Below are 12,649 nucleotides of genomic sequence, written 5' to 3'. Positions count from 1 at the left end.
GGAAGCCAGGATCCTCCCTTTTACAGCAGAGCAGTGTTAAATCAACTGAACCCAATCACGACACTGTCCCCTTCATCACTATATTTAGATGCGCTGTTGTACATGTAGGCTTAAATCCATCTTAGGTAATTTCAGCCGCTCGAAAGTCAGGCACGCAACCTAAGGTCATGGAGCTCGATGAGATGGGAGTACCCCTAAAGCATAATTCCTCCTGTCCAAAAATAGATGGGATGACTCGCTTTTCGGAGCCCTGTCTCTACCAAGCACAGTGCTCCCCAACCAACCACTGGACTACAACAATGAAGCTTTCAGACTGCTAGTTAGGTGAGATGAATCCCATCTTGCAACACCACCGATATCCCTCACAATTAGTGGATTAGGGATGACTGGATAACGAAGAGCCGCAGACAAAGGACCCTCAGGGTTCTGGTGGATGGCAATCTGTACACAAAGCAAACATTAGCAATATGCGCTGCCTGAAAGGGAGTCATCCTACAGGGATGCATAAACAAGAACTTTGTTCAGAAATGTGCAGGGATTGTTGGGACTGGGTGATCTTGACCCAAATAATTCTATGATTTTATGTATGAAATAAGTCCTGCACTGAAACCCATGCTTATGGGACTGAAGTAATCTACATGTCTTGAAGCTCCCAACTTCACCAAGGAGGTAGACAGATGAGATGAACAGGAACAGTGTGAGGTAGAGATGATGTGACTCAGAGGCAAAAATTAAGGAGCCAAGTTCATTATCCATCAGAAGAAAACAACCTTCAAAGATACAAAACGTTGCTGCAGAGAAAAAATCTCTTCTTCATGCCATGGTGGACAAGACCAGAGTGATGGCCAGACCACCTGCCAATAACACAGCACCTCTGCTGGTGGCAGCTGGGTTAAATGAACATTGATAGGACAAGCTTCAGATCTAGTGCATTCTGCCACAAAGAATAGTTTGAATCTGAAAGAGGGGAGATTGAGATGAGATCTCAGGGAAAAGTATTTTCCTGTGAGGGTGGAGAGGCCCTGGCCCAGGTTCCCCAGAGCAGCGGTGGCTGCCCCATCCCTGGAGGGGTTCAAGGCCAGGCTGGATGGGGCTTGGAGACCCTGATCCAGTGGGAGGTGTCCCTGCCCATGGCAGGGGTGGAACTGGATGGGCTTTGAGGTCCCGTCCAACCCAACACATTCCATGATTCTATGACCTCTTGGGGTCCTTCTCAGCTTCATTTTCTATCATTCCTTTGCACTAAAGTATTAAACCCACCCATGTCCAGTATTCAGCTCTGAGCATACAACTGGCTGTATTCTTTATCTGAGGATTTCAAGCCTCTTTAGTGCGGGATCACATCTCGCTGTCGTGCTCTGAGATTGCCAGGAGATGCTAAGAGACATATTTTTTTTTTCCAAATGAGATAATTCTTTTAACACAACATTGTCTGAATGAACGGAAACAAAGCAACTTCATCATGACAGAGCATTGCCTCATGGAAAGATTAAAAGTGAATTAATTATTTTTCAATCCATATCCCACCACATGACCCAGACACAACACTAGCTTCAGCTGTGATTTCATCGAAGTCTGTCAGGAAGCTGAAAAATCATGTCTTGAAATACTCATCTTTCTTGGCAGAAGTTACTGCTGCGGATTATTTCTGTTGGAGGATGCCAAAAATCAGCCTCAATATTACATATTAATGATGACCTGCACTAAGCAGCCTGAATTGTCTGCTAATATACAAACTAATACACATTTTCAATTAATTTGTGGAAATAAAAATGCTTTATAGATCAAGATAAAAGTTTTATTTGCTTTTACTGAATCATATTAGAAGAAATACTATAGGAAGTCCAGAAATGCTGTGGTTTTACGGGTAAAAATCATGAATGCTCTTAAAAGAATCAGGGAATCATAGAAAGGTTTGGGTTGGAAGGAACCTCAAAGCCCATCCAGTTCCACCTCCCTGCCATGGGCAGGGACACCTCCCACTGGATCAGGTTGCTCCAAGCCCCATCCAGCCTGGCCTTGAACACCTCCAGGGATGGGGCAGCCACCACTTCTCTGGGCAACTTGGGCCAGGCCTCCCCACCCTCATCAAGTTATTATTAGATCTGGGCATTCAGATGTGCGATTCAGAGTTAGCTGCATCTGAAGTTAACTTTCCCAGCTCTGAAGATTAAACAGTGAGTCACATGAAACTGGTGACAGATTTTAATATCATCTGTCAATAACTCATGTTTGACATGAAGCAGAAATATCACTGGAAAAGCATAATCCATGTATTTCTAGAGGAGATTGCACTAGTTCCTGCTAAGCATCTTCAAGCAAAGCATCTCCTTACCAATGCATGGTCCAGGTTAGGCAGGACGATCAGCATCATAAAATTGCTTGGGTGGAAAAGACTTTTCAGATCATCAAATACAACCGCACCTGTCCACTACTAAACCAGATTCCTGAGCACTTTATCTCTCCATCTTTTAAACACCTCCAGGGACTGGCACTCTATCACCTTCCTGGGCAGCCTCTGCCAGGGACTGAGAACCATTACAGTGAAAAATTTTTCCTGATGTCCAATCTGAACCTGTCCTGGCAGAGCTTGAAGCCATTTCCTCTCATCCTATTGTCTGTCACTTGGGCAAAGAGACCAGCACCCACCTCATCACAAACTCCTTTAAGACAACTGTAGACAGTAATGAGGTCTCCCTTCAGCCTCCTTTTCTCCAGGCTAAACAGCCCCAGATCCCTTAGCTGCCTTTCACAAGACTTGTTCTCAGCCCCTTCCCCAGCTTGATTCCCTTTGTCTGGACACACTACAGCCCCTCAATGTCCTTCTTGGAGTGAGAGAACCAAAAAGGTCTTCAGGACTTTCCTCAGTTCTCACACAGCAAACAATATCCTGGGGAGAAGAGATCATTCTGAATTCAAACAACAACTCCCACATCACTATCATCTTTTAATATGCTTGCTTTTGTCACAGATCTATAGAATGATCTTCATCAGAACGGATATCTGAAGGCCTCTGGTCAGAGCCCTGCTTGAAGAAATGCCAATTAAATCAGGTTGCTTAGACCTCTTCTTGTCAAAATATGAGGATCTTCCCCAAGGTGAGCCAACCCAGTTCCTTCAGCCTCCTCTCACATGTCACATGCTCTAGATCCAGACCATCCCGGTAGCCTCCACTTGTCTTGCTCCTCTCCATCCATATCTTTCTTCCTCTAGGGAGCCCCAGACTGCACACAACAGTTTGGATGCAGTCTCAGAAGCACTGAACAGTGGGGAAGGAACAATGCCCTGGACACACTGGCTGAAGCCAAGCTCACTGTTAGCTTTTTGGGATGGGCACGTTACTGGCTCATGTTGAACTTGTCTGCAGGTCAACCCAGCACCTTTCTTGTGATGCTGCTTTCCAGCCAGTTGACCCCAAGACATACCATTATACAGGGTGGCCATTCCTCCCCAGGGCCAGAAAGTGGCATGGATTTCACAAGGGTCCTGACTGCCTTTTTGTCCAGCATCTCAAGACCCTTCTTTTAACCACCACTCCCAATTAGTTATTGTCCAAGGACTTAATCAAAAGTGCACTTGGTCCCATTGTTTTGGTCATTAATAAGGATATTGTACTCTCCTGTTCCAAGTTTAGATCGCTGGCAGATTACATGATCACCAGTTAGGCTTCATGCCACCCTTCAAGCCTAAAGGTCCAGTCAGTTTTTCACTAACCATCCACATCTCTCAAACCTGGCTATAAGAAAACTAAATGAGGTCTTGTCAAAGGTCTCACTAAAGACAAGGCAAGAGGATGAGAAGGTATATCATAGAATAACAGAATCACCAGGTTGGAAGAGACCCACCAGATCATCGAGTCCAACCATTCCTATCAAACACTAAACCATGTCCCTCAGCGCCTCGTCCACCCCTAAGAGGAACCAAGAAGATGATGCCAAAACACTCTTAAATGTGAACAGAAGACAAGAAAGGTGTTGGAGATAGCATATAACATATAGCATAAAAGAGGACAAGCAAGGTTTTGAGGGAAACGTCACATGTAAGAACCCTCTGAGGCTTTGGGGAAGAGATTGGACAGGAGTAAACCCACCTGAGTAAAGAAGGAGCCAAAATCAGAACAGTTGACTTTCTTCTTGGGTGCATGGACGCAGTGAGGCAACAAAACTGAGTCACATAGAAAGCATGGGGGTCATGACTCAGTGTGACACCCATCCTTCCAGCTGCTCTTCTGACAGCGTGGATTCAAGCACATACACTGAGAACATTTTCAGGGTTCCTCCTTGTCAGAATAACTCCTTGATTTTGTTGAAAGCCGCTGCACTTGGTTTCACAACTCCTGCTTGCATTAGCTTACCCAAATTAACTTCTACATGCTGATTGTAAAGGGACTCTGTCTACTAAAAACAAATGAGAGCTGCCAAATTGGTCCCTCTGCTGTTCTTCCTCACATCTTGACTTCTATTTCTTCTCCTGCTGCTCGCTAGCAACCTGCCAGCAGGTAAATCACTTCACAGCGCTTCTGTTTCACTTCAAATTTCTCATTGACTTAGATAATAAATTGGCAGAATAATAGCCGTCTTTAAATACAAAATGGGTCTGTGCTCAACAAGTGCCTCTACCTGGTGCTGCACAATATTACTGCTAATTGTCACCTTGGGCTTCAGCATATGCATGGTCACAGTGCTTCTGAGATGACCTCAGCTTTGCTCGTTACAACATCCACTTTGTTTCTTGTATTTATCACTAGTCTGCACTGGAACAAAGAAATGCATGTGTCTGAAAAATGATGCCAAAGCATTTTAACTCCTGCAGAACAGATGATGGCGTGTCCTCGGTCTTCAAACACCACAGAAGTTATCAAAATTCTGTTGATAAATGATGAGGAGGTGACTCTACCTACTAATGAAGGTGAAGGGTCTGGAGACCAAGTCTTATGAGGAGTGGCGGGGGACCTGGGGTTGTTGAGCCTGGAGAAAAGGAGACTGAGGGGGGACCACCACTGTCTACAACTGCCTGAAAGGAGGTTGTAGCAAAGTGGGGGTTGGTCTCTTCTCCCTGGTAGCCAGTGACAGGACAAGGCGAAATGGCCTCAAGATGTGCCAGAAGATATTTAGGTTGGATATCAGGAGGAATCCTACCGGCAGGACAGGATGTCATCCAGAGGGACCTGGCCAGGCTGGAAAAGTGGGTCTGTGAGAAATTCATGAGATTCAACACGACCAAGTGCAAAGTCTTACACCTAGGTTGGGGCAATCCCCAATTTCAATACAGGATGGGACATGATTAGGAGCAGCCCTGCAGAGAAGGACTTGGGAGTGCTGGTTGATGAGAAGCTTGACATGAGTCAGCAGTGTGTGCTTACAGCCCAGAAGGCCAATCGTATCCTGGGGTGTATCAAAAGAAGCGTGGCAACTGGGTTGAAGGGAGGTGATTCTGCCCTTCTATTCTTCTCTTGTGAGACCTCATCTGGAGTCCTGTGTCCAGTTTTGGAATCCTCAACATAAGAAGGAGATGGAGCTGTTAGAATGGGTCCAGAGGAGGCTACAAGGATGATCTGAGGGCTGGAGCACCTCCCATATGAGGACAGGCTGAGAGAGTTGGGGTTGTTCAGCCTGGAGCAGAGAAGTCTCCAAGGACACCTTATAGTGACCTTCCAGTACCTGAAAGGGCTCCAGAAAAGCTGGGGAAGGAATATTCACAAAGGCTTGTAGTGATAGGACGAGGAGTGATGGGTATAAACTGGAGAGAGGCAGATTTAGACTGGACATAATGAGGAATTTCTTCACTATGCATGTGGTGAGGCCCTGGCCCACGTTGCCCAGGGAAGCTGTGGCTGCCCCATCCCTGGAGGTGTTCAAGGCCAAGTTGGATGGGCCTTGGGCAGCCTGATCCAGTGGGAGGTGTCCCTGCCCATGGCAACTAGATGATTTTTAAGGTCTCTTCCAACCCTAACTATTTTATGATTTGATGATTCTATGATTCAATTAATTTCTTTACTGAAATGGTTCTCAGAAGCTGCCCAGTGAGGTGTATGAGTCCCCATACCTGGAGATGTTTAAAAGGCAAGCAGATGTCATACTTGGGGTCATGGTCTGTTGGCGGACTTAGTAGGGCTGGATCAATGGTTGGACTTGATGATCTTCAAGGTCTTTTCCAACCAAACTAATTCTGCCTTTCTGTGATGCCTGTGTAACAGTTTAAATCTGCATCATGTCCAACCTGTACTGATGGATACATGTTCATCTGATGGCATCAGCTTAATTACCTCTCTGATTATTCAAGAAGTTTACAGAAAGTTTCCTTTGGATTGGTTATATCACAGTAACTGATTGTTACTCTGGTGATGCCTTAAGATGCAATCAAATAATCAGGAAGATGGAGAGAACACAGAAAACAGAAAGGTCACAGGGACAAGCTACAAGGCAGCACTGAAGAGAAACCTGAACTCCTCACCCAGAGATGTGCCTGGTGTTCCTCAAATTAGCTTCTCAACTCTGGCGTGTGCAGGAATGTAGATGTATGAAAGACCCTGCGGCATAAATACTAGCAGCAGAGCACCTGGGTCTGCAATGCTTTCCTTGAAGCAAGTGTCTACGTTCACCAACAGTTCTTTGTGAGGAAGGGCGAGGAGACTTGAGAGAGTTTCAGAGAAAGAAAGAGGGGAAAAAACTCTGTTCATATGCCTCTGTCACCATATTCTCTATGAATACGGGAAGATTATAAAGGAGAAGGTTCAAGAGGTGACCTGACTGTCATCTGTGAGAACCTCAACATGGTAGTAGCAGGATACTTAACAGCAGTAAGGATTTCCAGGTATGCAGTAATAGTTACACGGGGTTTTTTTCCACATGTGCTGAGCACACTTCCTCAAGCACAATCTGCCACCAATCATCACATGTGACAAACACTCGTCACAGCGTGCAGAAGTCCTGCTGTGCATCAGCATGTGGTGGCAATCAATCAGGGTCAGCGGGAAGCCAAGGTGCTCCCTGCGGCATCCGAGCTGTTGTGCGCGCATCGTGTCAATCAATCGAGGTGAATGGCAAGCCACCGCGAACAGATGGCCCACAAAACCCTCACCAACCCCATCTGGCTGCTGGGACAGCTGATGTCCCTGAGCAACCCAAGCTTGAGTGCACAGCCATGGCAGGGAAAAACCTTCCCAACTTTGCTCTTGAGTCGATCAGTCAAGGGAGCCTGACAACTCTTGCAACATCCCTGTGTCCTGCAATAAAAGCCTCAACCCAGTGAGCCAAATCATTACTGGAACGCGACGGAAACGCACAGCTGCTGCAAGCCTCAAGTATTCTCCTCAGTCACCTCAATCATCAGTAGCAACCAAGCATCAAGAACTTCCCACACTAGTCATCCTTACTGACCTGACTAATACAGAACAGCCAGACTGCAAGTAATTTTACATTACAATCAAATGATTTGAAGTTAAACTTAAATTCACTTGTAGCCACATCAATTACAAGAAATATTATGCATGTTTAACACCTGAAAAGACCCTTTTCTTTGTCTCTCCTTTGCTTCCATTAGGTAGGCATCTCCATTACACTCCTCCAGCTTTAAATTCAAAGCAGAAGGGCAGGCTGGGAGTGCTCTATACCAAAACAGAGTATCAAGTTCAGATTCTGATTTTCATTACTTTGGATTTATCCTGGATTAAACTGGATTTACAATTTATATAGCTTCCACGAGTTACACAAAGTGAAGTTCTACCAAAGAACTTCCATATGAGATGAAGTCACACCAAATGAGAAAAGTTTCATCTCAGAGTCATCAACACATAGGTCACTGCTTTTAATCAGTTGTTGCAGCAGTTATTAAGTAACTTTGGCCTTATGATGGTTGCCACCAAGTTTTACATGAGAAAGTATGATTTTTTTTTTTTTTTAATTTTTAAGCTGTTTACTTTGTAAATTACTTCAGAAGAGCAATTCTTGTTAATGAATCAAGACACCCTTCTCCCAAAATCAAGGTCAGGTTGGATGGGGCTTGGAGCAACCTGGTCCAGTGGGAGGTGTCCCTGCCCATGGCAGGGGGGTTGTAATGAGATGATCTTTAAGGTCCCTTCCAACCCAAACCATTCTATGATTCTATGAAAATAAACATGACATTTCTAAGGAGGAAATAATTCATTCTTGTTGCAAAATCAGATCATGATCACCTGCCCCCAGTCTGGAATAGTTCTGCTGTTTGATGACCCCCCCATTGCTGCAACACAACTGAACTCCTGTGGCAGATGAGGTCCAACGTGACCAGAGACTCTTCTGGCTCCAGCAGTAAAGCTATTTCTCTGACAAATGGGAATAGTAACAGCTCATCCTTTCTCTCATGGATGAAGGTGGATGTCATTACTGGTGTTGAGAGGAAAGCCACCTAGCAGCTACTCCTCTTCATGGCAGACAGAATGTCCTGCCTCTTCTGGTATGAAACCAGAGGAACCCATGAAGGAAAACCCACACATTGAGATATTTTTTTGTCCTTAGGAAAATTAATGAGTGAGCAAATTAAGGTCATCAAAATCATTTTGCCAGATACCTTCAGAGTCTGCAGTTCCCCTACTGCCAGCAGCAGCTTTAAAGCCAAGCTTTGAATGGGCTTTGCAGCAGGTTGTGCACAGTAATGGTAGATACCACAGGTTTCAAGTTGCTGCCATCAAATATGAAATTCAGAAGAAGCTGAAGGCAACTCCTCAGAATTAAGCTGCAAGATCAGAAATAATGTGAAATGTGCAAGTGCAAATAAAATTCATCATTCATCTTTGATGCATTCAGCATATTAATGCCTCAACTGTTTTGTTCATTTAGGTTTTTCAGTGTCCCGAGGCACATGCTATCACACTCAATGTGATCCAACCTGAAGTCTTCACATATTACAGCACTTGCTGCAGAACTCTTCTCCAGATAATGCTGCTCTGGAAGTCCTAATCCTTCAGAAACCTAAGGTGGGAACGTTCCTTATTGGCATCACATTTGTAAACCATTTCAGTCCCATCCTCTGTGGGTCCTGGACACTGACACTTCAAGGGAGTTAACATCTGTACTTCTCCTGGAAAGCAGCATTCCCAGCTGCACTTGTGATCGAGCTCTAGTATGGGGTTCTGGAGATGCACAGTGATACAGCCACCAGGAGAGGGAAATACCCAACCACGTGCCTTCTTGCACAAGGACAACAGCATAGAAAGAGTGAATACTCAAGAAACGCCATATCATGGAGGCACCCCTTGGTCAGAGACCACAGGCAACCACCTCACAATTCTCCTGCAAATCGTTTTGACACAACTGCTTGAATATTTTCACTTGAACACACTAAACATGAAAGAAAATATTTTTGTTTATATCAATGTAAGAAATCAATGTTGAAATCAATGTAAGAATATATCAAATCAGTAACACAAAATCAATCCTTCAAATTAATGTAAGAATATAAAAACATATATTTTCTTCTCTAACATATTTTGTTGATAAAAACTAACTCGCTGTCAACAAAGCAGTAAGACAAGAATTCGAAGCTTTGTCTACCCAGAGCAGTGAACACCTTGACAACGAGGGGAAAATGCGAATCATAGAATCACAAAATGGTTTGGGTTGGAAGGGACCTCAAAGCCCATCCAGTTCCACCCCCTGCCATGGGCAGGGACACCTCCCACTGGATCAGGTTGCTCCAAGCCCCATCCAACCTGGCCTTGAACACCTCCAGGGATGGGGCAGCCACCACTGCTCTGGATAATCTGGGCCAGGCCCCCCCCCGCCCTCAGCATGAAGAATTTATTCCTAATTTCTAATCTAATTCTTCCCCCTCTCAATTTAAAGCCATTCCCCCCTTGCTCTATGCATCCACACCCTTGTAAAAAGTCCATCCCCAACTTTCTTGTAGCCTTCTTCGGGTACTGTCTGGCCACCGTAAGGTCTCCCTGCAGCCTTGTCTTCTCCAGGCTGAACATCCCAACTCTCTCAGCCTGTCTTCTTGGCAGAGGTGCTCCAGCCCTCGGATCATGTCCATGGCTTCCTCTGGTAGCCTGATATAAATCCTGATATAAAATCCAGACAGCAAAAAGTATTGTGTGCAATAAATCAAAACTCTTCTTCAAATCCTAACCTTGATGAGGAAAAGGAACCTCAAAACCTGAAAGTGGCTTCTACAACTTCTCCTGAATAGCTCTGACCACCGTGTGATTGCATATGGCCAGACGTGTTGTAAGAAAGAGACCACGCAAGATCACGGGGAAATCAAATGTCCAGAGAAGGTTGCTGCTGGTGACCCACCTGTCTTATTGGAGAGTCGGAAGGACACCATCTTGTCAGGGATGCTGCAGACATTCCTCACCGAGGCGATGCAGCTGTAATTCGCGTAATCCTGAGGGCGGAGGTTCTTCAGCTTCAGGATCTTCGTTTCCCCCTGTGTAAGCAAGAGAGAGCGTTAGGAAAGGATGGAGGCAGAGGAACAAGCAGAGACATGGGACACACTCAGACTGACTTCCAGGATCCAGGCAGAAGATGCAGAAGTGGCTAATCAGAAGTGGTCCAGAAAAGACACTTTATTTAATTACCTGAAAGAATGGCAGTTGGCATAATCTAAAATTGTAGCCCCACTTAAAGGAAAAAAAAAAAAAAGAGACCAGCAAGGGGGAAATTGGCTTGACAAAGTCTTTCAAGTTGCAGCATTATTCAGGATAATATATCTTAAGGTACAATCTACGTGATGAATAAAATCACAAGCTACTGAAATCCTGCTGTTTTCCTTTGAAAATGAGCTGCTGATGGATTTTATTTTTAGCCAGCAGCATAAATGATGGAGCAGGGACCTGAACGGGATATGTAATGAAGGAGTTCCTTCCAACACAGTCAAGAGGGAACTGGAAAATATAAGTTTTCCACCACAGTGCTATATGAAATGGACACTGCAGAACCAGAAACTCCAGAGAAGAAGCTGGTGAAATCATGGATTCATGGAATGGTTTGCGTTGGAAGGGGCCTCAAAGCCAATCCAGTTCCATCCCCTGCCATGGGCAGGGACACCTCCCACTGGATCAGGGGCTCCAAGCCCCATCCAACCTGGCCTTGAACCCCTCCAGGGATGGGGCAGCCACCACTGCTCTGGGCAGCCTGGGCCAGGGCCTCCCCACCCTTTAAGAAAAACATTTCTGCCCAAGATCTCATTTCAATCTCCCCTCTTTCAGCTCCAAACTGTTCCCCCTCATCCCATCTGTGCATTTCCTGATCAAGAGCCCCTCCTCAGCCTTCTTATAGCATCATATCCACAAATTGCCCCTTTAAATGCCCCTGGCATATAAGGCCATGCGAAGTATAGTAGTTTGTGAAAAAAAGCTTGTACAGACCAAGCAAAAATCAATAAAAGAGAAGATACAGCAAAGAAAAGTGACAGTCGTGAAATCAAACTTGGGAACTCAAGTGCTTTGTATGTGCAATCAGTCCCATAGAAATTATGTGATTTAAGTACATAATTAAGCACACGCTGATGTAGCGCTTCCAAGACCAGGGCTTTGAGAGGCTGCCTCTAAAGATAAAGATCCTACTTTAAGAAGTACTTTATCTAGGCTGAAGAAGGACCCAGTCCAGGTTAGCTGGAACATGGCTACCAAAGACGTTGTGTTCTGCAAAGACAGTAGCTACATCCCATCAACCCAACCATCAGCTCTGGACTCCAAGTCCAACTTGCGGAGCGAACTCACAATGGCCTCTGGATCATGTCCCCAGATTGCAGAGATTTATAAAAATGTATGTATTTCCTTCATTGGATCAGATAATTAGTTTAATTATGTCTAATTGCATAATTATTGTAAATACAGCAAATTTAATCTTTCGCTCAGGCTGTGCAATTGCAACGTGCAAGGCGAATGATACAAGCTCTTCGGAAAACATGCTGCATCAAGATTTTGGTTTTGAAAATTCCAGATTTCAATTGCTCCCACAGATGAGAATGTGCATGTTTGTCACGTTTTTTTCCCCACGGCAGCTAAAATAAGTAGGCGATCTTACCTGACTCATCAAAAATCATCTGTTCAGAATGCAAGAATTCATTTCGTAGAATCACAGAATGGTTTGGGTTGGAAGGGACATTAAAACCTATCCAGCTTCAACCCAACTACCTTGGGCAGGGACACCTCCCACTGGATCTGGTTCCTCAGTTTCCCAGATGACTTCAATGATTTAAAAGCACAAGAAAACCACTGGAAAAAATTAATTACCATTTTGGGAGTTATAATATTTAATTACTATCTGTTTTCCTTTGCATTTCCTTTCATTTTCAGATTGATCATCCACCTTCAAAGCATCATTAAAAATTGCCACTTGAAACATATCTCTCTTGATCTGAAAAAGACTCCAGGAAAGCTGGGGAGGGGCTCTTGATCAGGTAGTGAAGGGACAGGACGAGGGGGAATAGTTTTCTACTGAAAGTGTGGAGATGAGAACTAAGGAAGAAATGTTTTCCCTTGAAGGTGGGGAGTCCCTAGCCCAGGCTGCCCAGAGCAGTGGTGGCTGCCCCATCCCTGGAGGTGTTCAAGGCCAGGCTGGATGGGGCTTGGAGCAACCTGATCAAGTGGGAGGTGTCCCTGCCCATGGCAGGGGGTGGAACTGGCTGGGCTTTAAGGTCCTTTCTGATCCAAACCATTCCATGA

The 12,649-nt window shown here is 44.9% G+C and overlaps 1 protein-coding gene across 1 annotated transcript in view; it reads right to left on the bottom strand.

Moving 5' to 3' along the window:
* Window positions 1-12,649, bottom strand: part of MDGA2 (MAM domain containing glycosylphosphatidylinositol anchor 2) — a 359,263-nt gene that overhangs the window by 151,515 nt on the left and 195,099 nt on the right. Inside the window, exon 5 of the mRNA XM_069856787.1 lies at window positions 10,275-10,407. Within this exon, the coding sequence (XP_069712888.1) occupies window positions 10,275-10,407 (133 nt within the window). The remainder of the gene's footprint in view (window positions 1-10,274; window positions 10,408-12,649) is intronic.

This window comes from Phaenicophaeus curvirostris, chromosome 5, assembly GCF_032191515.1.
Source record: "Phaenicophaeus curvirostris isolate KB17595 chromosome 5, BPBGC_Pcur_1.0, whole genome shotgun sequence".
NCBI classification, from domain to species: Eukaryota; Metazoa; Chordata; class Aves; order Cuculiformes; family Cuculidae; genus Phaenicophaeus; species Phaenicophaeus curvirostris.
This window is presented reverse-complemented; position numbering and strand designations above follow the sequence as displayed.